Below are 25,117 nucleotides of genomic sequence, written 5' to 3' on the forward strand. Positions count from 1 at the left end.
CTTTTAAAGATGTCTATTCTACCCTTATTAAATTTTTTATTTATTAATATTCCTCTTAAGATAAATGTAATTTTTTTTAAAGAAATTGATACAATGTTCAGAGAATTTATTTGGAATAACAAGATCTCCAGAGTTAAACTTTCCACACTACAATTAGAAATAGACCAGGGGGGATTGGCTCTACCTAATCCAAATCTATTATGAGGCTGCCCTTCTGGACATAACTGCCCGTCTACTTGATTGTAAAGATTTGACAGAAATTTTTTATTATGAAAAAATGCTTAGTGAGTCTGGAACACAATTATCAGCCTTTCTTAAAACAACCAAACTACCTAAGAAATCCCGTTATAAGACAATACGAGACTTCTCCAAGCGCCTTTTATGCTTTTTTAAACAAACTAACTCTTCCGGCTACATTTTTTTAAATCTTGAAGAAATTAGAACTCTGGGGCTGCAGATACATTCTCGCCTGAAAACAAAATGGAAGGACAATGGTTTTTTTGAGCTAGGTAGCTTTTTTTTAGCTCAAACCTTTATGTCCTGGGAACAGGTTATAGCCAGATGTGGGAATATGGAGAAACCTGGATTTTTGGAATATTTACAGATCTCGCACCTGATTAAAAAATATGATATCTGCCCAGACCAGGTAGGAGGAGGACTTGTGAACGCACTCTATAAGATGAGATTGAAAGGCGTAGGCAACTGGTACTCTCTACTTTTAAAACAGAGGTCAGCTCCTTTAGTCGAAATTTTTTTGGGAAAAATCATTCAAGAAACTAATTGCAAATTTTCCCAGCAAGAGTGGCAGCAGATTGCATTAATGGGTAATAAAGCATTGAGAGCGGCCAATTTTAAAAGGATGGCCTTCCTTTCAAGGTGGATGGCATACTATACTCCGGCAGCATTAAATAAGCGGCATGCCGGGGTTGTTAATAATTGCTTTCGGTGCCAGGCCTTGGGAGAGGGAGACTGGCTACATATCTGTTTTACATGCCCAAAACTCCAGATTTTTTTTCCAGCTGTAAGCAATGCAATGGATAAAAATATCGAGCCTGAAACAGAGGTAGCACTGTTTGGGATCACTAGAGGAGGAGCTGACCTAAATAATGCAGAAGCAACGTTCGTTGCTATTGGCGCTGCAATAGCACGGTCATTGATTCTACAAAAGTGGCGAACAGAACAGATTCCCACCTACTCGGAATGGTTAATTAAAATGTGGAGGACCAGGAGATATGAAGAAGCATATGCCAAGCGGATTGGGGCAGTAAAAAATTTTTTTTTGGTTTGGAAATTTCTAGATAAGTATCAAGCTATATAAAAAAAAAAATAGTATTTAGCTCTAAATACCCTAGCATGCTGCACTTTAGGATAATTTGCATTTTTGCACAATTTATTGTAGATTTGATGAAACAGATCAAAACATGCCAGGAAAAATGCAGAGGATAAAGCAAAAGTATCTCTTATTGTGGAGTAGAGACCATTAGATAAACTGTTGCACTTTAGCACATGGCACTTACGCATATTGCACTTTAACCAAATTTGTATGTTTGCACAATTTATTTCTGATTTGATGTAAAGATTAAACACGATGATATTGAGGGGCGAGGAAAAGTAGATATTTTTCATATGATGGACTGCAGGTTAGTAGATACACTATTATTAATATAAAATTGTAGTCTTGTAGAAAGCCCCACAGTCTTGCACATTGCACTTTAATAGTTTTATATTTTTTAGATCACTTACTTGGCTATTTTAGGCATTTTAGGCATCTCGACATAATTGTTTGTTGAACTCTCGTGGGCCTAATTGCACTGCACATTGCACTTTAGTAGCTCTACACTTACTGTTTCTCTGATTTTAGATTGGTTTGTTAGGATGTGCTGTTCCAGATGTATACATGTAACAGAAAGAAATTGTAAAATTGCTTTAAAAATTGTCTTTTTTCCTATCCTGCTCTAATCTGCTCAATGAAAAAAAGAAAAAAAAAAAGTTAATCATGCTTTTATCCAAGATACGTTCTCACTAAGTTGGAAGACATGCCTTGTACTTCCTCATGATGTATTAATTATGTGAATCTTGTTAGACAAATGAGGAAGAGTTATCATGGGAAAAAGGAAAAACAACTTAGGTGAGAAACGGAGCCAGGCACATTCAAAGCTTTATTTATTTCTACTTTACGAGACAAAGGCAGGCAGACTCATTGGATGAAGCTGGCGACGGGCATCTCATCCAAAGAAGTTGAGGCAAATATTCCTTGGCCAAGTGGGTTCCTAATAGTAAAGAAGTGCTCGGCAGTTGAAATATATACCAAAAGTAAAATGGCTGTATATGTGCCCACTTTCAATACTTTAGTGATCTCTACAACATTATGGGACTTGGATAGTTGTGTAGTACATAAATTTACTGAAATTAAACAAAAATGAGCTAGGTGCAGTAACTCAGGTGCGGATGGGTTTGAGGGATCAAGTGAGGAGTGGTTTAGGAGTGTGCCATTACTGTCAGAACTGAAGGCAGATATTGGAGATTTGCCTGTAATAATTATCAATTTAAATAAGAAGGTTGGAAAAATGATCTTAAACCCTAGACTGGATACAACTGGAAAGGGACAGAATCACTAGAAACTGTGAACCGTCCATAGGCAGGTGCAGTACAGAAGCAGAGTGTTTGGTTAGGTCAATTTCAGCTTAATGTGAAGTCTGTGCACCCCTTAAATCGAACATACATAGTGGGTTGGTTCAACCCCCATCACATAGGTGATAGAAACACATATAATCAACATCTTGGAAAGCCCACAGTTCTCTCCAGAATTCATTGTGGATTATGCACATCAGTCGTTGGTTCCCAGATCCTGTCAGGCACCAATTCATGATTGTGACCTAATGCTGAGGAGTTACAAGGAGGGGAAGGTGAGGTGATGTCTTAGAGAACGCTTGGTTATTTATTCTGATTTTGCTTCTGTACTTTAAACTGTGAGGGATACTTGTGAAAATTGTGACTATTCTGAGAGATCAAAAGATCTAATAACACATGCTGTGTCCCTCAAGATTCTCACAGAGAATCATGAAAAACTCCCTTTTTAAGTGGTGTTGAATTGTTTAAAAAAACTCCTCCAGTGAAGAGGATGGGGAGATGCAGTGTGATATCCCAGTGCAGCAGAAACCAGAGGTGACCAAAAGATTGGATGAGAGAATGAATGAGTATACAACTATGGGTAAATAAATTCTGAACTTGTCAGGGAAATGGGGGATGAACTTAGTCAGGGCTGGTGTTTCAGTAATTAGATGAATGAATACCTATACTGATTGGTTATTTTGCCTTTTACCAGTTAATACTAAATGCACTTTAGTACCCGTTCTTACTGTTACTTATCTCAGTCGTATTCATTTTTTTAACTTTAGAATGATGAGTGTCACGTTTGGACCTAGTGGGATTCAAGCCTCCTGCTTTTTAGTTACATATAAAATTACAGTTGATTTACTATTCCCCTAAGGCTTTATCTGGCTGTCCCTGTCCCCTATCCTTCTTGAGCCCCTTACCCCCACACACTCCCCCACCCTCTACCCCCTCATCCATCAGGTCAGTTACATGGTGAAATGAATTGATTGAGTGTGGAGTTATTGTAGTATTCAAGAGAGATGAATTTTAAGCTGTGATGTATAATTTGATATTTGGTCATATCAGAGCACTTTACCTTTATTATTAAGAATTTAAGAAACCTGGATTTGCAAAAAAACAGAATCTGAAAGAGACACGTTAGTGATAGATTCCTTACCTTAGAATATCCCCAGGCGACAGACTGGATTCGGAAAGTTTTCATCAGCAGTACCCCTGCGCGTCGGTAGGCTTCGTCGTACATCGCTAGCGTCGTAGCTGCCGAGATGACGTCATCAGAGCTACTTAGACGCGCCCACGTGCGCTGACATCAGTTCTTTCTTTTTCCACGCAGCAGCGCAGATCCGAGAGAAAGCGGTAAAAGTTTTAACTTGGTTTCTGACAACTTGTTTTGTTGTGTACTTGATTCCTGGTGCAATAAAGATGCCCGGGTTTAAGTCCTGTAGGGCCTGGGACCCTCACGACGTGTGTCTCTTCTGCTTGGGGCATGCCCATTACCCAGAGGCGTGCCCCGATTGACGGGCCATGACGCTGAAAGCTTTGCAGGAGCTTTCCCGAAAGTTGTTGGAGGTCTGGCAATCGGTTCCGCGCCGATCAAGGTCCCGATCCCGTGGGAGGTCAAGGGACCGGTCGCGGAGCCATCAGCATCGCTCGGCGGAATCGGGGACAGGTAAGTCTAGGTGCCATAAAAAGTCAAAGAAGTGACGACGCTCTTCTTCTACCCCTCACGGGACGCGGTGGAGGGGGCGGGCGGTGACTCCCCCGCGGCTCCGTTGGAGCCTCCGTCGTTGCCTGCGGCCTACCCTCCCTTTACGGGGCCACTTCGGACGAGGTGCAGGCCTTTGTCGGCCTTGCGCCATGTGTTCGCCCTGCCGGGTCCCTCCGGAGCGCCTTCGGGCCCCGCGTATCAATCGGAAGTGTTTGCCCCCATGCCGCCGCCTCTGGCCTTGGCTACTCCGGCACCATACCCTGCGGCGCCACCGGCGCCGGCCCTGGATTCGGCGCCGGGCCTGGCGCCACCGCTTCCGCCGGACGTTGCCGACCCGGGACTGGTATCTTACCCTCCCATTCCTTGGAGGGGAGTTTATCCCGTTTCCCAGGGCACCTCGTCCTTACCAGCCTCTTCAGCAACCGGTGGACGAAGGGGAATACTGGGAAGGGTCTGAGGACCCTCTTGCAGCTCAATGCGAGGATGAGCCTGAGTGGGAAGGCGATGTGGAGGGTCTAGCGGATCTGGATTTCTCTCCACACCCTGGTACTCTGTCCCCTTCTTCCGTGGCCACGGAGGAGGTTGGCACTTTTTCGGTGGTTTTGCGTCGGGCAGCTGAGGCTCTTAACCTCGAGCTCCCTTCTGTACCTATCAGGACCAATCTCCTGACTGAGGTCCTGCAGCCGCAGTCCTCCTCTGCGGAGCCGTTACTGCCCTTCAATGAAGCGCTTACTGATATCCTGTTGGGAACCTGAAATAAACCTAACACAGGAGTCCCTGTAGGTAAGGGTGTGGCGCGTCGCCATCGCCCGGTGCTGGGCGATCTCTGCTTTCTCACACAACACCCGACGCCTGAGAGTCTGGTTGTCCAGGCATCTGCCTCACGGAGTGCGTTACCTTCTGCTCCTCCGGACAAGGAATCTAGGAAACTGGAGCAGATTGGGAAAAAGATTTTCACATCTGCCAGCTCTGGGTTGCGGGCAGTGAATTCTGCATGCCTGCTGGGCCGCTATTCCATTCTGTGTGGGACACCGTGGCACAGGTGCTGCCTCAGTGCCCTGTGGAAGCACGGGTGGTTCTCTCCTAGGCCATTACCGAAGGGAGAGATGCTGCAAAATTTACTATTCGTTGTGGACTTGACACGGCCGATTCTCTCGGTAGGGCACTTTCAAAAACTGTGGTACTCCGTCGTTATGCTTGGCTCCGAACTACTGGCTTTTCTGGGGATGTCCAGATCACCCTGTTGGACATGCCCTTTGATGGTACACGCCTCTTTGGTGATCTGGTGGATAGCACCCTAGAACGCTTTAAGGACTCTCGAGCTACGGCCCAGTCCTTGGGTCTCGCCACCACACGTACGCCCTCGGGGTCTACTTTTCGGTCCTTTCTAGGTCAAGGTTGGGGCGCGTTCTTTTTAGACCCGCAAGGCTGCGCAGCCACAGTCTCAGCGCAGCCGTGCCGTGGGACCCGCCGTGGTGGGTCCGGAGGACAGCGGACGGGTCAGTCTACCACCTCCTCTGCTGCCGCCTCTAAACCTTCCTAGTCCGGTGTTTCAGGCCCACCTGACGCCAGTGGGTGGCAGGATTCGCCATCACCTTCCCCACTGGCGCTCCTTAACCTCGGACAGGTGGGTTCTGCAAATTGTCCGCAGGGGCTATTCCCTCCCCTTCGAATCTACCCCTGCAGCCATGCCACCTCAGTACCACCGCATGTCGGGGGAACACTTGGCACCTCTCCAGCAGGAAGTTACAACCCTCTTGGCCAAGGGGGTCATCAAGCGCGTTCCGACGCCAGAAGTAGGTCGTGGTTGTTATTCCCACTACTTCTTGGATAAAGGTCTGCACCCTATCTTAGACCTCCAGAATGTCAATTGCTTCCTCCGGAAGGAGAAGTTCAAGATGCTCACGCTTGCTCAGGTCTTGTCTGCTCTAGACCCGCAAGACTGGTTGGTAGCGTTGGACTTGCAGGATGCTTATTTTCATATCCTCATTATGCCAGCCCACTGGCGTTACCTACGGTTCACGGTGGGCCACGAGCACTTTCAGTTCTCCGTGCACCCTTTCGGCCTTACCAGCGCCCCTCGGGTGTTCACGAAAGTGATGGCGGTGGTCGCATCTCATCTGCGCAGATCAGGGGTTTCAGTCTTCCCCTATCTCGACGAATGCCTTTTGAAGGCGGGCTCAGCCGCCCTCCTGAATTTGCTTGGGTTTTCCATCAACGTGCTGAAGTCGCACCTGATTCCCTCTCAGAAGCTCCTCTTCATCGGAGCAGTTTTGGATACGGCGCAGTTTCGGTTTTATCCTCCCGAACAGCGAGTCTGGGACATTCGGGCTATGATTCGGATCGTTGGCCCTGGTCCTGGGTTTCGGTCAGGAAGACACTGAGGCTGTTGGGCCTCATGGCCTCCTGCTGATTGATCATGCCAGATGGCATATGCGGGCTCTGTAGTGGGACCTGAAGTTCGATTGGACGCAGCATCGGGGGAACCTGTCCGACTACGTCCAGATCTCGGAGGGCACAGGACTTGCAGTGGTGGCTCACGAACCAGCGTTGGGTCAGCGGCATATCCCTCTCCCTTCCCCAACCGGAGCACACAGTGGTGACGGACGCGTCCCTCCTGGAATGGTGCGGCCACATGGGAGAGGCGGAGATCAGAGACCTCTGGTCTCCAGCGGAGTCCAAGCTCCATATCAACCTTTTGGAGCTCAGGGCGATCCTACTTGCGCTCAAAGCATTCCTTCCCTCTGTCAAGGGGAGAGTAGTGCAGGTGTTCACAGACAACACCACCGCCATGTAGTACTGCAACAAGCAGGGCGGGGTGGGGTCGTGGACCCTATGTCAGGAGGCTCTACGTCTCTGGACGTGGCTGAAACGTCAAGGCATTTCCTTGGTGTTTCAACACCTGGCAGGTACCCTGAACGCCAGGGCGGACGAACTCAGCCGATGGTTCATGTTGGATCAGGAATAGCGTCTTCACTCGGAGGTGGTGCAAGGTCTCTTTCAGCAGTGTGGAGAACCTTGGTTAAATCTATTCGCCACAGAGGAGAACGCGCAATGTCAGCAGTTCTGCGCGTTGGAGTTTCCAAGGCGGCACTCGCTAGGCGACGCTTTTTGGCGTGAGTGGAGTTGCGGTCTGTCTTATGCCTTTCCGCCTATACCACTTCTGCCCAGAGAGCTGAAGAAGATCAGGCGCGACCGGGCCCAAGTCATTCTTGTGGCACCAGACTGGGCTCGACGAGTTTGGTATCCAGAGCTACTCCGTATGAGCGTGTATCCCCCGATCCGACTGCCTCTTCGGGAGGATCTCCTGTCGCAGCAACAGGGGACGGTCCTCCACCCAAACGTGTCCAGCCTCCACCTCCTTGCGTGGAGATTGAGCGGCGACAGCTGATTCCATTTGAATTGCCTCCCGAAGTCTGTAATGTAATTCTGGCAGCCAGGCGTCCCTCCACTAAAACGGTATACGCCTGTCGGTGGAAAAAATTTGTGGCATGGTGCACAGCAAAATCATTATTGCTCCTGAGGCTTGAGCTTCTCTCGGACTTGTGGAGCTGGGCAGGGCCGCCATCTTGGGAAGTCACAGGTCAGCGTACTAGGCTTTTCCCTGACCTGGACTTAAAGGTAGATGCAGGCGTGAGCGCGCATCATTTTTGCTCCTGAGGCTTTAGCCGGGAGGTTATTGAGGTACTTCAGCATTACTTTGCACATCAGCGTATTTTGCATATTTTACGTCTGGCATTTTAACAGCTTCTGATTTTAAATAGCGTTTTACCAATACTGTGTTTTGTTACCTGTTTTTAATTCATTTGCTGCTGCTCACCGGGCTGATACATCTGTGGTTACTCACGAGGGTTGGAAGGCGGGGGTCACATCACTCTCGGACTCGTGGAGCCGGGCAGGGCCGCCATCTTGAGAAGTCACGGGTCAGCGGACTAGGCTTTTCCCTGACCTGGACTTAAAGGTAGATGCAGTCGCGAGCGTGCAGCGGACGTGCCACAGGTGCGCCTAAGGCAAGCCTGTCTCTGCACACCCGCGCTCAGTGCCCGGACCCCTGGTTGTTGCGGGTCAGGTGCGCCTCCCATCTGCACTTATACTAAAGAAACTCTGCTAGAACTTAAGGGGGCTCATAAGGGTAGGGATTGCATTTGCCTTTCCTTCCACTCACCAGTACCGCGTCTAGCTATGTGTTCGAACTGTAAAATGACCCTTCCCAAAGTCCTATACCAGCCCATATCAGCTATGGCGGAGCAAAGGACAGTGTCTGCTGGACATGATTCTCAAACAATCAACTGTGTCTTGCTCAATGCGAGATCATTGGTCAAGCATAGCATGGAATGCGCAAGGCTCATTGAAGAGTGCATCATAAAGTTGGCTTTTATTACGGAGGCATGGACGGATGATTCCTCCGGTCCAGACAGAGTGAAAGCCACACCAGCTGGGTTTCTATGCCACATGCTAAATTGGCCGCTCAGGAAGGGGGGGGAGGAGAGGGAGGGAGGGGGGAGGAGGTCTGGCAGTAATTTACCATAGCTCAATCAGGGCAGCGTTTCAAGCTGCACCGTCGTTTGCTGCATGTGAGGCCTTATCCTTTAACCTCAGCCTATCTTCCCATCACACTTTTAAAGGTTTGCTCTTGTACAGACCTCCAGGAGTCAGAAATAACTTTCTAAATTTACTTTGAGATCTACTGGAAGAAGGCCTTTACACTGACACTGACACACAATTTTAGGAGATTTCAACTTCTATCTGGAGGCTTCTACTGAACCTGACACAGTGACACTAACAGATATGATGAATAGCGTGGACCTAAAGCAGCAGGTACTCGGTCCCACCCATGCGGGAGGCCATACCCTGGATGGTATTTTTACGAACCATCCTGGCCTACAGTTCACATGCCTACTCCCTCTCTTATGGTCAGACCACGCTGCCGTTCAATTCAAGGTGACTTCAATGGCGCAACGCGCTAATGAACCTCAGTTGAAAGGCCATATAGTTACCAGAGCCTGGAACAAGATTGAGCGGACAGCTCTGCTGGAGCTTCTCACCATCACTGCCGGGTAGACACCGGTGGGAGTAGAAGAGGCCACCATAGCATACACGAAATGGCTGGAGAAAGCCTGCGAAAAATTAGCCCCTGAAAAAATCTGTTTTGCTAAAAGATTACAACCATCTGCCCCGTGGTTTACAGACGATTTGAGGAATCAAAATCTTGCGTACAAACGACTAGAGCGGAGTTGGAGGAAGGGTTGTAAGGAATCAGACAAAAAGCTGCAGAAATATAAACAACTCCTCTTCATAACCAAACAAAAGTTCTAGGTTACCCGCATTCACCTAGCGAAAAACTCTGTAAAAGAACTTTTTAGAACAGTCGCTAGCTTGGCTGCCCCAAGTCCAGCCAAAGTCCAAGCAAGTCAGGAACTGTGAGAAGACATCGCAAAGTTCTTCCAGACTAAAGTTGAGACCATCTTCTCAGCATTTAGCAGTACTAGTGTGGCCTTGTTGAACACGGCAAGGGAAGAATGCAAGCCCACAAGGATGTCGACTGCTACGTTTGATAATTTCATGCCAGTATCCCCTGATGTCGTGCTTGGACTTCTCAGGATAGCCAAATCAGGATCACCCTTTGACCAAACTTGCCCCGGGTCCGATTGCTTCCTCACTGTTGTCTATTTTTAATAACATGTTTGAATCAGGGTGTTTTCCAACATGCTGGAAATTGGCCTCCATACTACCCCTTCTAAAGAAACCTAGTTTGGATCTTAAGGACCCTAATAGTTTTCGCCCGATTTCACGTCTTCCGCTTCCTGCTAAATTGGTCGACAAAATCATGAACACACAAATCGGTGCCTTTTTAGCGGCAACACAAGCATTGGACCCCTCTCAGTACGGCTTCAGAGCGGGACACAGTACTGATTCAGCCCTCATCAAAGCTACGGAGGAGATCAGAGAGGCCGTGATCCTATTGGACTTGTCTGCGGCCTTTGACACGGTCCATCACAACATCTTGATGGACCGTTTAAAGGAATGTGGGATCCAATCCAAAGCTTGAGATCTGTTAAGATCCTTTCTATCTAACAGAGGACAGACTGTTGCTCTGGGTAAATACCAGTCCAGACCTTTCATTGCCCTGTGGGGTCCCACAGGGGTCCTCCCTGAGTCTGACCCTTTTTAATGTGTTTGTCCTCTTTGGCCCCCATTATCAGAGCATTTGGGTTTGGTCTCACCTTGTATGCTGATGACACCCAAATTCTGGTGTTTCTGCTACCTGGCCGGGAATTGGGTACGGATAAACGCTTCCAAGCTTGTATGGAAGCAGTTGGAAGATGGATGACAGAGAACTACTTAAAGCTTAACTCAGGCAAAACAGAGGTCCTACTATCAGGAAAGGTCACCAACTTCTGGACACCGAGCTGGTGGCCTGACTCGATGGGCTCTCTCCCGAAACCTTCTAAGAAGGTAAAAAACTTGGGAGTAATAGTTGATGACCGTCTTACCTTTGGGGAGCAAGTAAATGCAGTGGCAGCAACAACAGCCTATGTGCTTAGAACGGTTAGGAAAGTACTGCCATTCCTTCCCGCTGGCAGCCGACAAACAGTGGTCACAGCACTGACATTGTCTAGGCAGGATTACTGCAATGGACTGTACTTGAATATCCAACAGAAATTTATGAACAAGCTCCAGCTGCTACAAAATGCAGCTGCTAGACTCCTCACAGGCACACCCAAGTTCTCTCCCATTTCCAAGGAATTAAAGAAATTGCACTGGTTCCCTGTTAGAAGTCGAGTGCGTTTTAAATTACTTTGTGTGCTTTTCAAAGCCCTTCAAGGTACAGGCCCAGACTTTTTAGAACAACGGTTCCAGTGGTACACACCGAGAAGGACACTTCGCTCTCTGGGGGCCAAGTTAGTCTCAGTGCCGCACACAGGCAAAGCTCTGTGGGGTGGCAGAAGCTTTTTCGCGGGGGCAGTGAAGGCCTGGAATGCCCTTCCGTTCCACTTTAGAAATGCCTCGGATCTTTTAGCCTTTAGGAAGGGCTTAAAGACCTGGCTTTTTGCTGAATAGACCTCATGTCCTCCGTGCTCTTGCCTTCAGGATTAAAGATTAGCGCCAGGACACCCACAGGTAACCGCTGCGCTTTAAAAATATTACTAACATAACATCAGTTGATCCTCTTGATGCCCGTTTTTCTGAGGTCCTATTGTTCCTCCTTTCTTTGGCCCAGCAGGGCTCTGCTTTGGACACTATCAAGGGCTACCTCTCTGCTCTTTCAGCCTTTCTTAGGTTGCCTGATCAGCCCTCTCTTTTCAAGTCCCCGGTTGTCAATAGATTTCTCAAAGGCATTACTCACCTTTTCCCTCCTATTCCTTTTGTGATGCCTCAATGGGACTTGAACCTGGTTCTCACATACTTGATGTGCGCTCCCTTTAAGCCTCTTCATAACTGTCCTTTGGGGTTATTAACTTTGAAAACTGTCTTCCTGGTGGCCATCACCTCCGCTCTGCGGGTGAGTGAGCTCCAGGCTCTTTCCTGAAAACCGCCTTTCCTGGCGATTCATACGGACAAGGTTGTGCTTCGACCGCGTCCCTCCTTTCTACCGAAAGTAGTCTCTGCCTTTCATCTCGGGCAAACTGTCACTCTGCCCACTTTCTTTCCGCCTCCGCACCCTTCAAGAGAAGAGGAGAGGCTCCAACGTCTGGACCCAAAACGTGCGCTTTTGTTCTATCTCAACCGCACACAACCGTTCTGGGTGGATGACCAGCTCTTTTTAGGCTACGTGGGCGCCAAGAAAGGCCGGGCTGTGCACAAGCGCACTATCTCCCGATGGGTTTTCTTGTGCATTAAAGCCTGTTACTCTCTGGCTAAAAAGGAACCTCCGGTTGGACTGTGCGCCCATTCTACCAGGGCAACAGCAGCTACTACAGCATTGGGACACGGTGTCCCCCTGCAAGACATCTGTCAGGTGGCCACTTGGGCCTCGTTGCATACTTTCACTAAGCACTATTGCCTTGACAGTCCGGCCCGGAGAGACGGCTTCTTTGGCCATTCAGTTCTCTGTGACTTTCTGGTGTAATCTCACTTCGCAGACCCACCACCGGGGTTGGTATTGCTTGGGTATGTATTCTAAGGTAAGGAATCTATCACTAACGTGTCTCTTTCAGATGCTCAAGTTACTTACTTGTGTAACGATATATCTGTAAGAGACATTAGTTAGTGATAGATTCCTTCCCGCCCACCCATCCTCGCCATTCTGCGAACTGTTCTCTAGGGTTCAGGTCTTCCCTTTCAGGGCCCTAGTTCTATTGCACCAGTAGTCGGTCTCTGACATGGCTCTGCGCTTCTGGTGCGGAACAGTTGTGTACAGAACTGACGTCAGCGCGCATGGGCGCGTCTAAGTAGCTCTGACGACGTCATCTCGGCGGCTACGACGCCAGCGACGTACGTGGAGCTGTACGACGACTCCTACAGACGCGCAGGGGTACTGTTGATGAAAACTTTCCGGATCCAGTCTGACGCCTGGGGATATTCTAAGTTAAGGAATCTATCGCTAACTAAGGTCTCTTGCAGATATATCGTTACACAAGTAAGTAACTTGTGCTTTAAGGATGTAAGAAAAAAGACTATTTATTTATTTTTGCACGTATGCACTTTCGCGTTAAAAATAGTCATGTTTGAAACTTGACCCATCGGTGAACAAGGCTTGAGGTGCCGAAACACTTTGGGTCCATGATATTTTGAAAATCATAATCTTTTTGAACGCTAGTTTCTGGTCTTGCATGTGGGGAGAGTGCGTGACAAATATATATATCTGCAGATTTCTTGCTCCTAGAGAACTCTCCCAGGCACCAAACTGCTGCAGCTGGACATTTTTCTCAGCATTGCTGCTGCACACCAGCAGATGGTGTCATCTGGCTTAACAGTGACGCCCGAGCCATATATATCATGCGGGGAGTGTGCCCTGGTAAATTCGAAAGCTGTCCAGGGCAGCGAAGCTTAGGTGTACGTTGGTTGAACATCGTTGAGAATTATGTAAGGTCACTCCCACCTTCAACTATTCTGACCAAGTCCCGTTCTCTGGGCAAGTCCCATGACCGATATTTGTCGCCCTCAAAGTCTTCAGATAAGTCCAAATTGAAGAAAAATCCCAAGATGCCCAAGCTGACCACACAGTCAAAGACTGTAAAATGTCAAACTTTCTCACAGAGGATCCGTAGGATGGAAGACTTCTATTGTGGTTGCATAGACCTAAATCTAAAGACTGTATCTGAGGCATATTGTGATGATTCCCTTACTTCTGCCAAGTCACCAAATAAGAGAGAGATCATCAGAAAAGGAGCCTTCTGAATATTCTAAAAAGCCCTTAAAAAATCTCATCATGAAACACCTGGTCATTCCAGGAAATTTCAGGAAAAGTCTCACCACAGACCTTCTTCAAAGGTTCCTTTCCAGCCTTCTACGCAATCTGAGAAACCTGTTCTTGGCAAAAGGTCTTCTAAATCCCTCCCGTTGACTACGGGATCGACTCAGACTGAAAAAATAAAGATTTTTGCATCTTTTTTTCCGTCGACGATGCTCTCGTATACAATATCGACTACACTAACATCCACATCCTCTACAGCTTCGTCACCTTTGATAATATCATCGTCTCTGACAGCGTCGACGACCCATGTTACCTATAGACTGTTATCGTCGACGGCGTTTGTCTCCACCCTCATTGATGAAGCGTTCTTCTAAGCGCTCACCGACATTATCGTCGACGGCTAAGGATTCCGCACAGTCGACGAGGACATGCATGTCGACGGATATCCCAAGAAAACCACCATAGACTGAACATTAGTCAACAACGTTACCATCGTAGACGACAGCCTCGTCGATAATACATCCATCAAAAAGTCTGGGTTTGCCTGCGAAAGTATTAAAATCCTCGTCAACGGGGGAGTTGTCGACGGAGGCCCGGAATCTGTCATCTACGGCATAATTAACTCCTCTGGTGCCAGCTATCCTGTTGGAGGAAGAATTTGATGAAGAAAGCCTTTTTAGAGCGGCTCATATCCCTTCAGAACTGAATGTAAAATGCCAAGACTTCGATGACAAGAAATATTATGAGGAGGGATACCAACATTACCCTGAATATGTTCCTCAAGATCGCTCAATACTAATGCCCTTGAACTTGGTAACCAATCTACAGGGAATATTGCAGGACTACTATAAACTGTTTCCAGAACCTGTTTCCTCTACTCCTGCTCCTCTGGTTCCACCTTCAGCTCAGTTCACACATAAAACGCCGCCTCCTAGACTGTGCACTTTGCAAATTCCAGGAACCCCTCTATCATCATTACCTCTGGCGGAACCGCAGACACATGACCATGATGTGTCCGACGGGGTTCAAGAAGACGGAGAAATAAGAAATTGTGCTTCCACTATCAACGAGTGGGATGATTATTTAATAACAACTCCATCCCCTCTGAGTGCTCCTTCGGTGGATATCCCCTAGATGATATTGGAGGTTTCCATAGTATCATGGAAAGGGTGGCGAAGCGCTTCCAATTGCCTTTTTCAACCAAGCAGACCGACAGCTTTCTTTATGATTTTAAGGAACCAATGCAAAAATTGATAAGTAACCATTCCTATTATAGATTATTTTTGGCATGAAGGGGTCTATATAATGAAGAGCCCAGCCACAGTCACAGCTGTTATGCCCAGGTTGGATAAAAAGTACAAGGCACAGGATGACACCCGTGCATGCCTCGTTGGACAGCCAAGGCCAAATTGGGTCATCAGCCATGCAGCTCAGAGACGCTTTAGGAACCCTGCTACCCCTATCACAACACCACCAGATAGGGAAGGGCGTAGACTGGACATGATTGCCAAATGTTTCTCCAGCACAGCTGTATTGACAGTCTCAGCAGCAAATTCTCTGTCAATATTAGGATGATTTAACAGGCAAATGTGGTCAGATATGGCACAGTTCATCGATCTTCCGCCAGAGGATGCTATGCCCAATGCTTTAGATTCTCCTGGAGGGAGAGAGAGCTTCTTCAGAGATAACTGTGCTGTCAATGTAGCTTCTACAGGATTCAGTCAGCTTGCTGGAGTAGTTGTCCTCCGCAGGCAAGGTTGGTTTGAAATGACAACGTTTAGACCGGAGGTTCAGATGAAAATCCTGTACATGCCTTAAGACGGAGAAGCTTTATTCGGAAAAAATATAGATGAAGCGCTACAATCCATAAAGGCTGATACTGATACCGCAAAGGCCTTAGGAACATTACAATTTCGAAAGCAAACCTTTCGAGGAGCTAGAGGGAAAAATGCTTATTCCTTTAGAGGAGGATTCCAGATCTTTAGACAACAATACCAACCTTATCAAGGGCAATCTACACCACAATATGGGCAACAGTACAGGCAGCCATCAGCAGCGGCTTACAAACAACCACTCAGAGAAAAGCAACCCCCCAGGGGGCGTGATGTCTACAGAAAGTAATGTTCTTTCTTTACTGCCGGCTACCTTCCCCAAATCCACACAATTAGGAGGACGCATTACTCATTACACTAACCAGTGGGCCATTATAACAGACAATTGGGTCCTCGACATCATACATCAAGGGCATACCCTGGAATTTGTCAACAGACCCCTGAATGCGCCTCCAAAAAGATCTATTAACTCCCCATATGAAACAACTATTGGAGGAAGGTGCCATCATGTTGCAAAAAGGGGCGATAGAGAAGGTTCCAAAGCTTTAACGGGGTAGGGGTACAGACTTCTATTCCCGTTTCTCCCTGATCAGGAAAAAGTCAGGAGACTGGAGCCCAGTTTTAGATCTTCAAAATTTTTTAAAAAATATCTGCAAAAACAGTCATTTCGAATGGTCACCCTGCAGTATATCTTAAACCTTCTCAACCATGGGGACTATATGACCGCGTTGGACCTTCAAGACACATACTTTCATGTCCTGATTCATCGCAGCCACTGGAGGTTTCTGTGTTTTCAGGTAGCGGCTCACACTTTCAGTTCAAAGTGCTCCCCTTTGGACTAGGTTCAACTCCAAGTATATTCACTAAGTGCATGGCACCAGTGACAGCACGCCTGAGGCTAAATGGTGTGCCAGTTTTTCCGTACTTAAACGATTGACTCATAAAAGCTCTGTCATTCCATGAAGCCAAAGTGGGTACTGCACAATGCCTATCGTTATTCAAACAGTTGGGTCTCAAACCAAACCTTCAGAAATCCACTCTCGAACCGACAACATCATTAATGTTTCTGGGAGCAGTCTTAAACACTCACTCAGTCAAGGCCCTTTGTCTCACCAGAATGGCAGGACAAAATCAAACACTTGGCCCAAAAGCTCTGCAAAAGAAGGTCCGACTGTACAAGTCATTCCTAGGAATGTGCTCCTCCTGTATACCTCTATTTCCAAACTGCAGACTTCATATGCGTCCTCTACAAGCGCAGCTAGACAAGCAGTGGCTGCAGGTTCCGGCTTCATTCGACAATGTAATTCGGATAACCACAACAATGATAAAAGCTATACAATGGTGGATGGTATCAGCCAATGTTTCTCAAGGGATGACGTTTCAGTCTCAAGCAACAGATCTTGTGATTACCACGGATACGTCCCTGGAGGGATGGGGCGCTCATCTTCAGGAGCTATCAGTCAGTGGCAAATGGACGACTATCGAGAAAACATTGCACATCAGTCTCGTAGAATTGAAGGCCATAGCTCTGGCATTATGTTCAGTCCTTCGCAGGATTGCAGGCTTGTCGGTTCTTCTCCTTACAGACAATACCACCAGCATGCACTACTTAAACAGGGAAGGACAAAATCTGTGGCTGTATCTCATCGGGCACAAACAATCTGAAATGAGGCCTTACAGCACAAGATAACACTGAGAGCAGAACATGTACCAGGTGTATCCAATGTGCTAGTGGACACATTGAGCAGATTGACAACAGATTGCCAAGAGTGGGAGCTCGATTCTACGATTCTAAAGGACATCTTTTTTCGGTGGGGCACTCCGAAGCTCAATCTGTTTGCAACACCGACAAATAAGAAATGCCAATATTGCGCAAGATGGCATCCCCAGAGAGGGTTGTGGGGAAATGCCTTTTTGATCGGATGGTTGAAAATATTTGCTTACGCTTTTTCCCCAATTCCTCTTATACTGTAGGTTCAAAAGAAAATGAAGAGAGAACCATGCAGATTGATCCTCATTGCTCTGAAATGGCAAAGACAATTCTGGTACACGGAACTTCTCTTTCTCTCAGAGCAACTATACATTCCTCTGGTAGCAACTCTGACGCTTATATCCATGAACAAGGGCCAAGTACTGCATCCCAACCTGACTTCTCTTCACTTGTCGGCCTGGATGCTGACGGCAATGAGCTCGGAGAATTGAATTTACCTGATGAGTGTGGAGTAGTTCTGTCTAAAGCGCGAGCAGAATCCACCAATAAAACATACCAATTTAAGTGGAATCGTTTCTGTATGTGGTGTCAAGAAAAATAATTGTATCCATTACTTGCGACGCCAGTGCAGAATCTGCCTTATCTTATTCATTTCTCCAGGACTGGCCTTGCACATTCGTCAATAAAAGTACACCTGGCAGCAATTTCCTGTTCCAGAAAATCGAGGAACTCAGTGTCCCTGTGGTTGGCAAGATTAGTTAAACAGTTCCTCAAAGAACTTTTTAGATCTGTTCCACCAGTGAAACAACCTCCTCCATCCTGGCATTTGAATGTGGTACATAGTCAGTTAATGAAAAGCCAGTTCGAACCTATCCACAAAGCACAATTGAAATTCCTGTCGTGGAAGACGGCTCTGTTACCTGCAATAATCTCTGCAAGAAGGGTTAGCGAGTTGCAGGCATTCACTGTTAGACAACCTTTGATGAAATTCAAAAAGGACAAGGCAATATTAAGGACTAACCCTAAATTTATAACAAAAGTCCCTACGGACTTTCATCTCAATAACCCTATTGTTCTGAGAATTTTTTTTCCATATCCACTCACAAGGGCTGAGAAATCCTTACATGCTTTGGATGTTAAGAGGTGCATTAAATTCTATTTACACAGAACAAAACGGTTTCGGATATCTGATCAATTGTTCATTGTTTATGCATGGTTGTATCCCTGACTCTGGTTTCAAAAGGCAGGTCGAGGGTCTGTTGCTGTGGAGGAGGGCCTTGGCGTTGCCTTTGAGCCATACCCCTTACAAAGCCTCAAAAGGGGTGAAATTATTGAGGATAATGCCACACAAGTGCAGAAAGGCCAAGGGAGTTCGTTGTAGCTCTGCTTTCTTTTAAGTGCTCCACGGCCGAGTCTCTGTGGGACATTTATTCCAGGGGTTGTGCTAATTTTTGACTGTTTCACAATGTCCTTGCTAGTGAACAGCAAAGTATAGTATTCTATTGTACATGTTGTAAACCAGACTGTCTAATATGTGAAGTGTTACAACTCTAGAAACTGGCACAGCCTCTCCGCTCTTTGGTTCTGCTCATCATTGAACTGGCAATAGGAATATTTTTCACGTCGGCCACCAATGACGTAACACTGTGCTTGATGACCATAATATAAACATCTCAAACAAGCCCAGCTCTTTTTTAGGACAAACCCTCAACTGGGCTTTGTCACTGTACAGTAAATATGTCCTCCTGCCTAATCACCATTGGCGCCCCCTAAGGTGTGGTCCCCAAGCACTCCATGCTGCCTACGATGCCTTGCCAACTTCACTTTCAGTTCCACAGTTAAACCTTCCAAGTGGAGAGAGAGAGAAAGTTAATGTCCTTCCCACGACCCAGAGATTTGTCCAGTTAGAACTCTGAATCTGGCTCTTACCATGCCATGTGAAGAGTATGGCCTTACTGAAGACTATGCTGACCATGTGCCCTCTTACAACACTAACAATGGCCTATATCTACAGATGAGAATATCCTTTACATCTTTGTATTCCTCCGGAGGAAGTCTCTTTCCACCATAGTGGAAAAGCAGCAGCATCATTGGAGTTGACTCTTCCCTCTGCACAGATAAAATCTAATATTTTGCAGTCTTGTTGTCATCCTCTAAAGTTTCAGAGCCCCTGGTAGCTTTTAACACAAAGCATTAACACCTTTCTGGCTGCTTGGGAAAATCATCCCTGGGCTTGACAGCACACAAACAAAAAGCTAGATGACCTAGATCAGCCCCTTGTGATCCAAATTTCTTGTAGTCACTGCAGACCCCCCAAAAAGTCCAAGTCTCCTGCAAAATTAAACTCTGATGCCTATTCCATGGCCCCTCCAGTTCCAGAATCTAAAAGATTAGAGACTGTGGAACAAAACATATTTGCCTATAGCAACCCCTTCCACTGCAGACTGAATATCATGCAACTTCATAAACCACTATTCCCCCGCTCTGTGGGAACTTGAAAAAGCACCTGTCTGATCTGGTTATCAATGGTTTCGATCCTTTCAAACAAATCCTGAAGTAGGAGTTGGATTCTGAATACAGTGTCGCTCAATCAATTGGCACAGCTTTCACAGTACACCCTCTTGCTAGTGTGCATTCCACTGGCACCTCTAAAGATGTCTAAATCCTGCCTACCCTGCAGCGATGAGTGACTATTCAGCAAGAAGACTAAGAGCTCCCTGGAAAGCATGAAGAATGGTAGAACTACAGCTCACTCGCTGGGCCTACACTCCAGAAAAAAGGAGTTCACCCTATCCTTCCTTTCATCCCCTCTAAACTGCCCTCCTTCCAGCAGGACGTGCTTTCTGGCACATGTCTTGATTTTGGAGCAGGAAGCTCTTGTCTTTTTAAACAGTTACTGACTTGGTGTCAGTAGAGGGGCAGAGGATTCTACTTCCTTTACTTCTTGGAGAACTTAGGTCTGAGACCTCTTCTTCTCTAATGTATTAATTTGGCAGGACAAGTTAATGTTGGCCCTGAGCCAAGTCCTGCTGGCCCTCTGTGCTCAGATTCTTGTATGACTCCTATTTTTGTCTACCAAATCGCCCTGCCCACAGACCTTACCTAATGTTCACCTATGTTCATGGCCTCTCCCACTGCTCTGACCAGAGGCCCTCCTGTACCTGACATCTGGTGGGCAGCCATGTAATCATACTTGGATATGTTTGCTAAACAATGATGGATTCTATTACTTATACACAATGATGGATACTTAGCCATGACTGTGGTGCATGATTTCCATGTTTAATCTGTACTACTCAGTCCTGCCTCCAAAAAGGGATTTGCTTCGCGGCTTATTCATAAGATGAGAAATAGGCGGGGAGCTGTATCCATCTGAGGAAAAAGTTAGTTTTATTTTGGGAACAATATTGTTAGTGCATATATAATCTTTCTGCAGCCACTTCATCACCCTCTCCCTTCACATGGGAGTTAATTCTGTGTTTCATTAGGTCCCAAAGTATGGTCTGTATGGTGGCAACTTGGCTGTTGAACAACCTCTCTGTTTAGCAGATGTGCTCAGTGTACAGGGAATGTGCCAAATAAGAGTTTGAACACATGCTGCTGACAGCACATTTGTTTCTTCCAAAGTGGTGCACCACCTTAATTTGTATTTGGCCAGTGCACAATACGTTAATCCTGCATCAGGTGTACAAAATGCAAAAGCAGAGATTTTCCATTCACTTCATATAACTTTAAATGACAAACCAATGCCCAAAATTTACTGAGATTGAAGTTCTCAATTTAATTTACGTTTAATTGCAAACTAAGTGCCTGCACTTCGCATTAGTGTTTCCCAATTAAAAAATGTTTTTCTCGATTTTGTTTTTTACCAAGATTCTTATTCGAGGTGAAGCACTCCTAAGCCACTCTGATCCTGACTGCAGCAAACTGACCATAAGTGTGGTGGTCTGTTGATCCCCTAGAGCAGATATGCAGGCCAGATTGGAAAGATTTTCCAGCACAGACCTCAATCCTTGGTGCTTGACTCCCATGATCCTTGAATATGGGTATCTAAATCTGCCACAATACTCAGGAAATTGTAAGAAGTGAAACACCCATCCACCAGTTCGATATATGCCTTCAGATGAAAGGTGTTCTGCATCTGGTGTCTGGAGAAGGCCATCAAATCTACAACTGCCAGAAAGAGACAATTTTACTGTCTCTTGTCCGGTTAGGGGAATCATGCTCGCAGTTTTCCCTAAAGGTACACCGAGCAGCTTTTAACTGGTAAAGGAAAACAAAATTCCTCTTGTGTCCATGTTTTCTGGTCCAGTAATCAATGGAGCATAATAGCACCATTTAAAAGTTGGTAGGACAGTTTTTTGGTTTAAATGCTCAATTCAGAACCTTTCACGAAAAGATGCTGTTTTAGCGACCATCACTTGAGCTTTTTAGGTGGCTGACATCTATGTCTGAAAATCCCAGAAACCATATATTTTGTTTTGCAAAAATAAGGTGGTTCTAAGGGTGTATCCATCTTTTTTTTCAAAACGTAGTTATGAATTTCTTTTGAAATCAAAACCACATCTCTTCCCACTTCCTTTCAAATCCATCCTCGCCTGCAGAGATCCCACTATACACTTGGAGTAAAATGTGTGGAACTAAGAACCTAAAACATGAAAGTTAACCAAATGTTTTTCTTCTATATATGGGCATAAATGACAGTTAAAAACATTTTTTAGGGGAGAATTCTCTCTTTGTAAAAGTGATACTGATTCAACACACGTGAGACAGCTAATATTTAGAATTTTAAAGAAGATGCTTATGGTAAAGAACTAGAGTTACAAGAAAGTAATATTTCCACTGTGATTAAAGACGGGAGTTGCTTCTTTTTGAGAGTCGTGGGAATCCTACGTGCAGTGAAAAATGTACTTTTTAGGGGCCGATTCCGATCTCGCTCTGAAAGGCTCCGAACGCGATCCGGCTAGAAAAAGTATGAGCCGTAAGCGTATTTTCCGTCCGACTCGTACATCTGTACGAACGAGCAAGTACAATGCGAGCAACGTGAAATTCGCCGACTGAAACGTTTCCGGGTCCGAACCGCTCCATACGTCTCGTCGGTAAGCAAACCGTGCCATGCAATGGAGGCGATTTACGACTGAGCCAGTGCGATGCACGATTCGATCAGCCGGAGCATCTGATACGTAAAAGCTCCGGCAAGTGGACTTCGTGGGTCCGCGCCGGACCCCCCTTCACCTGTAGCCTTACGAGTCGATCACAGGGGGAGACCCAAGGGTCCTCCCTACACATGCATGTACGGTGCGGGTGGCACAGATGCGTCCCCACTACAGGGGGGGGTCCTTTGTGCCCAACGTACCTTTTACATCAATGGGAGCCTATGTACGCGTCATACAACAGGCTCCCATTGACTTCAATGGGGCTCCGAGCGACCCGTGTCCCTCAGTGCTTGTTCGCTTCGTACTTGGTCGCTCGGAGCACGAGTCGGTCGGGAAGCCTTCCAGATCCGAGTCGGACGGAGCCTTCTCCCAGCGAGGTCGGAATCGGCCCCCTAGTCTCTTGACTGCTGCTGTTGATCGCCTGGTATTTTTCGATGATGCTAGGATGCATAATACTTTTGAAGTCCTGAATCTGGGTAGTGGACATGAGGCTTCTGCGTGTGATTGAGCATCTAGTATACATATATATATATATATATATATATATATATATATATATATATATATATATATATATATATATATATATATATATATATATATATATATATATATATATATATATATTGTATTGTGTGTGTAATTAATGCACAGTGTCTTATAAAGTCTGGCTTTAGTGCACAGCCTTTTTCTTTTTTTTAATATCCATGGCACCAATGTTATATTGAGTGTATTTTACAATGCATATTTAAATAAAGGAAAGACATTTTCCTATGAACCATGTAGGTGTGCCAGATGAATGCTTCGTCCTCCAGAATCAAATTTAAACATCCTAATGGGCTGAAGTCATTGCCTGCAAGAAGACAGTCTTCAAAGTGAATGAAACTGAGTAATTCCATCAGCTCCAAAGGGGATGCCATGAGAAAATCATCAAAAGATTCAAATCCCATCGAAGAAACAACCAAAGCGATGGGAGTAAAGAAATAAAGTAAACTTTGAGAAAAATATGGGCCACTAATTGCAACTTAAATAAAGATGCAGAAGTTACGGAGTCCCTAGGTGTTGGGCTAGATCTAGTACTTTATTTAAGCTTTTCCCACTAGGTGCCGGAGTAACTCATGAGGAAAGCCGCCTGGGCACCAATATTGTGAGCAATGCCATGCTGTTGCTCAACATAGGTTCAACCAGCCCTCATGATGTCTATTATGATTTTTCCAAGTGCCAGATCTGTGTAGTTTTCCAAATATAGTTTAATCTTATTTTTTTTCTCACATTTTATGTCTTTAGGTGTTATAATGCCCAGTACTCGGATTGAGCCCTGCATACCTAAGTACCAGATGTCTTTGTCTGATCCCCAATAGTGTGACTTCCTTGGGTCCTGACCACGGGTTTATTTCCCTTCACATCTATTTTAAGTATACAGCCAATGGCATAGGGGAATGGAAGGTGGAAGCCATTATAGCCCGACAAGATCAAGTTAGATGGTATCCTGGTTCCTCATTCCTTTAAGGAGCCAACCAGACTCTGTCGTAATGTACTGTGAACCTTTAGCCCGTGACCACAGGCAGGAAAATATTTTTAGCTCCCATCTCGTATCCGAAGATATTTCAAAAGGTAATTGATCTGTGGGGAGGTAGATTGTCCAAAACAATTAGCAAAGGTTAGTAATTTGTACTTTGTCTTGTGACTTTTTGAAGTGTAAGGCTCTGTAGATCTTAACTTTTTCGAATGGTTTGTTTTTTTAGAGCACTTTTCCAGTCCTCGATGAAGATTTTGGATGACGTTACGCAGCCATGAAGAGACCCTTCTTCAAGACTCAAGCTAAAATTTGGCTTTGGCGCTATGTATATTATGTTTATGTACTGTAAAAAAAATACATTTTGTACTGATTGTGTGAGGATAAGTATGTAATTCAATTCGTATTGTCAAGCCCTGGCTTTTAGTGCTGCTAAACTGAGGTGCTTTATATTTTATTTTATCTGCTTGTTGTACATAAATATATATAAAAAAACATTTACAGCCACATGGAAGATCATTCTCAAGACCTTTACTGGGTTATTGTTTGCACAAAATTATATTGTCAAACAAAAGAGTCCCTTTGTGTTCCTTATGTAGCATACAGTGGTGCTAGTTTCCGGGTTGACCATTAATGCCTTTTTTTCTTCAAGTTTATAGTGCAATAGTCCACCTCAATTTCAGCTAGGATCTGCCAACTACTACGTTTTGTTATGGTCTACAGAGAATGATATATTCAACACAAATCAGTTTAATCAACATAGTGAAATTACCTTTTTTGATTTGTTTCCCCGAAAACACCTCTCTCAATATACTTCTTTGCCTTCCAAGAGTACTAAAATGCATTGCCCAAAGTTGATCACACATCAAAAACTTTTTCTCATCGGCCTATTTGAATAACGCCTCCAGTCGCCCTTTTAACTCTAGCATACTTTGTCTCTGCATTGTGTGCCTGCTTTCACTTGGCACCTGCCATCTTTTCACCCTCTGACACATTGACAATCCTTATTTTCTTTTGAGGCACGTTCAGGGGCTTGCATATATCAACAAAGAATCCTCTTCCACCAAAGTGATTTTTTTGTGTGATTTTTTTTTTTTTTATCAGCAGGGAAGTCATTTTGGATTTAGTTATCTTTGATTTTACAGTTTAAGTTTAGAAAGATTGCATTAAGATTGTTTTCCAGAAGATATTTTGAGGTGATTCGTCCAGAATGTGGGAAAGGT

General features: G+C 45.6%; 1 protein-coding gene across 3 annotated transcripts in view; it reads left to right on the plus strand.

Moving 5' to 3' along the window:
* The window catches only part of NCAPG2 (non-SMC condensin II complex subunit G2), a 403,487-nt gene extending 379,083 nt beyond the window's left edge, over positions 1–24,404 (plus strand). For all 3 annotated transcript variants that reach the window (XM_085631953.1, XM_085631952.1, XM_085631954.1), the window contains exon 28: positions 24,124–24,404. In XM_085631953.1, coding sequence (XP_085488079.1) covers positions 24,124–24,175 — 52 coding nt within the window. In that variant the 3' untranslated portion in view covers positions 24,176–24,404. The remainder of the gene's footprint in view (positions 1–24,123) is intronic.
* The last annotated feature ends 713 nt before the right edge of the window (positions 24,405–25,117 follow it).

The sequence above is a fragment of the Triturus cristatus genome, chromosome 10 (genome assembly GCF_964204655.1).
Source record: "Triturus cristatus chromosome 10, aTriCri1.1, whole genome shotgun sequence".
NCBI lineage: Eukaryota > Metazoa > Chordata > Amphibia > Caudata > Salamandridae > Triturus > Triturus cristatus.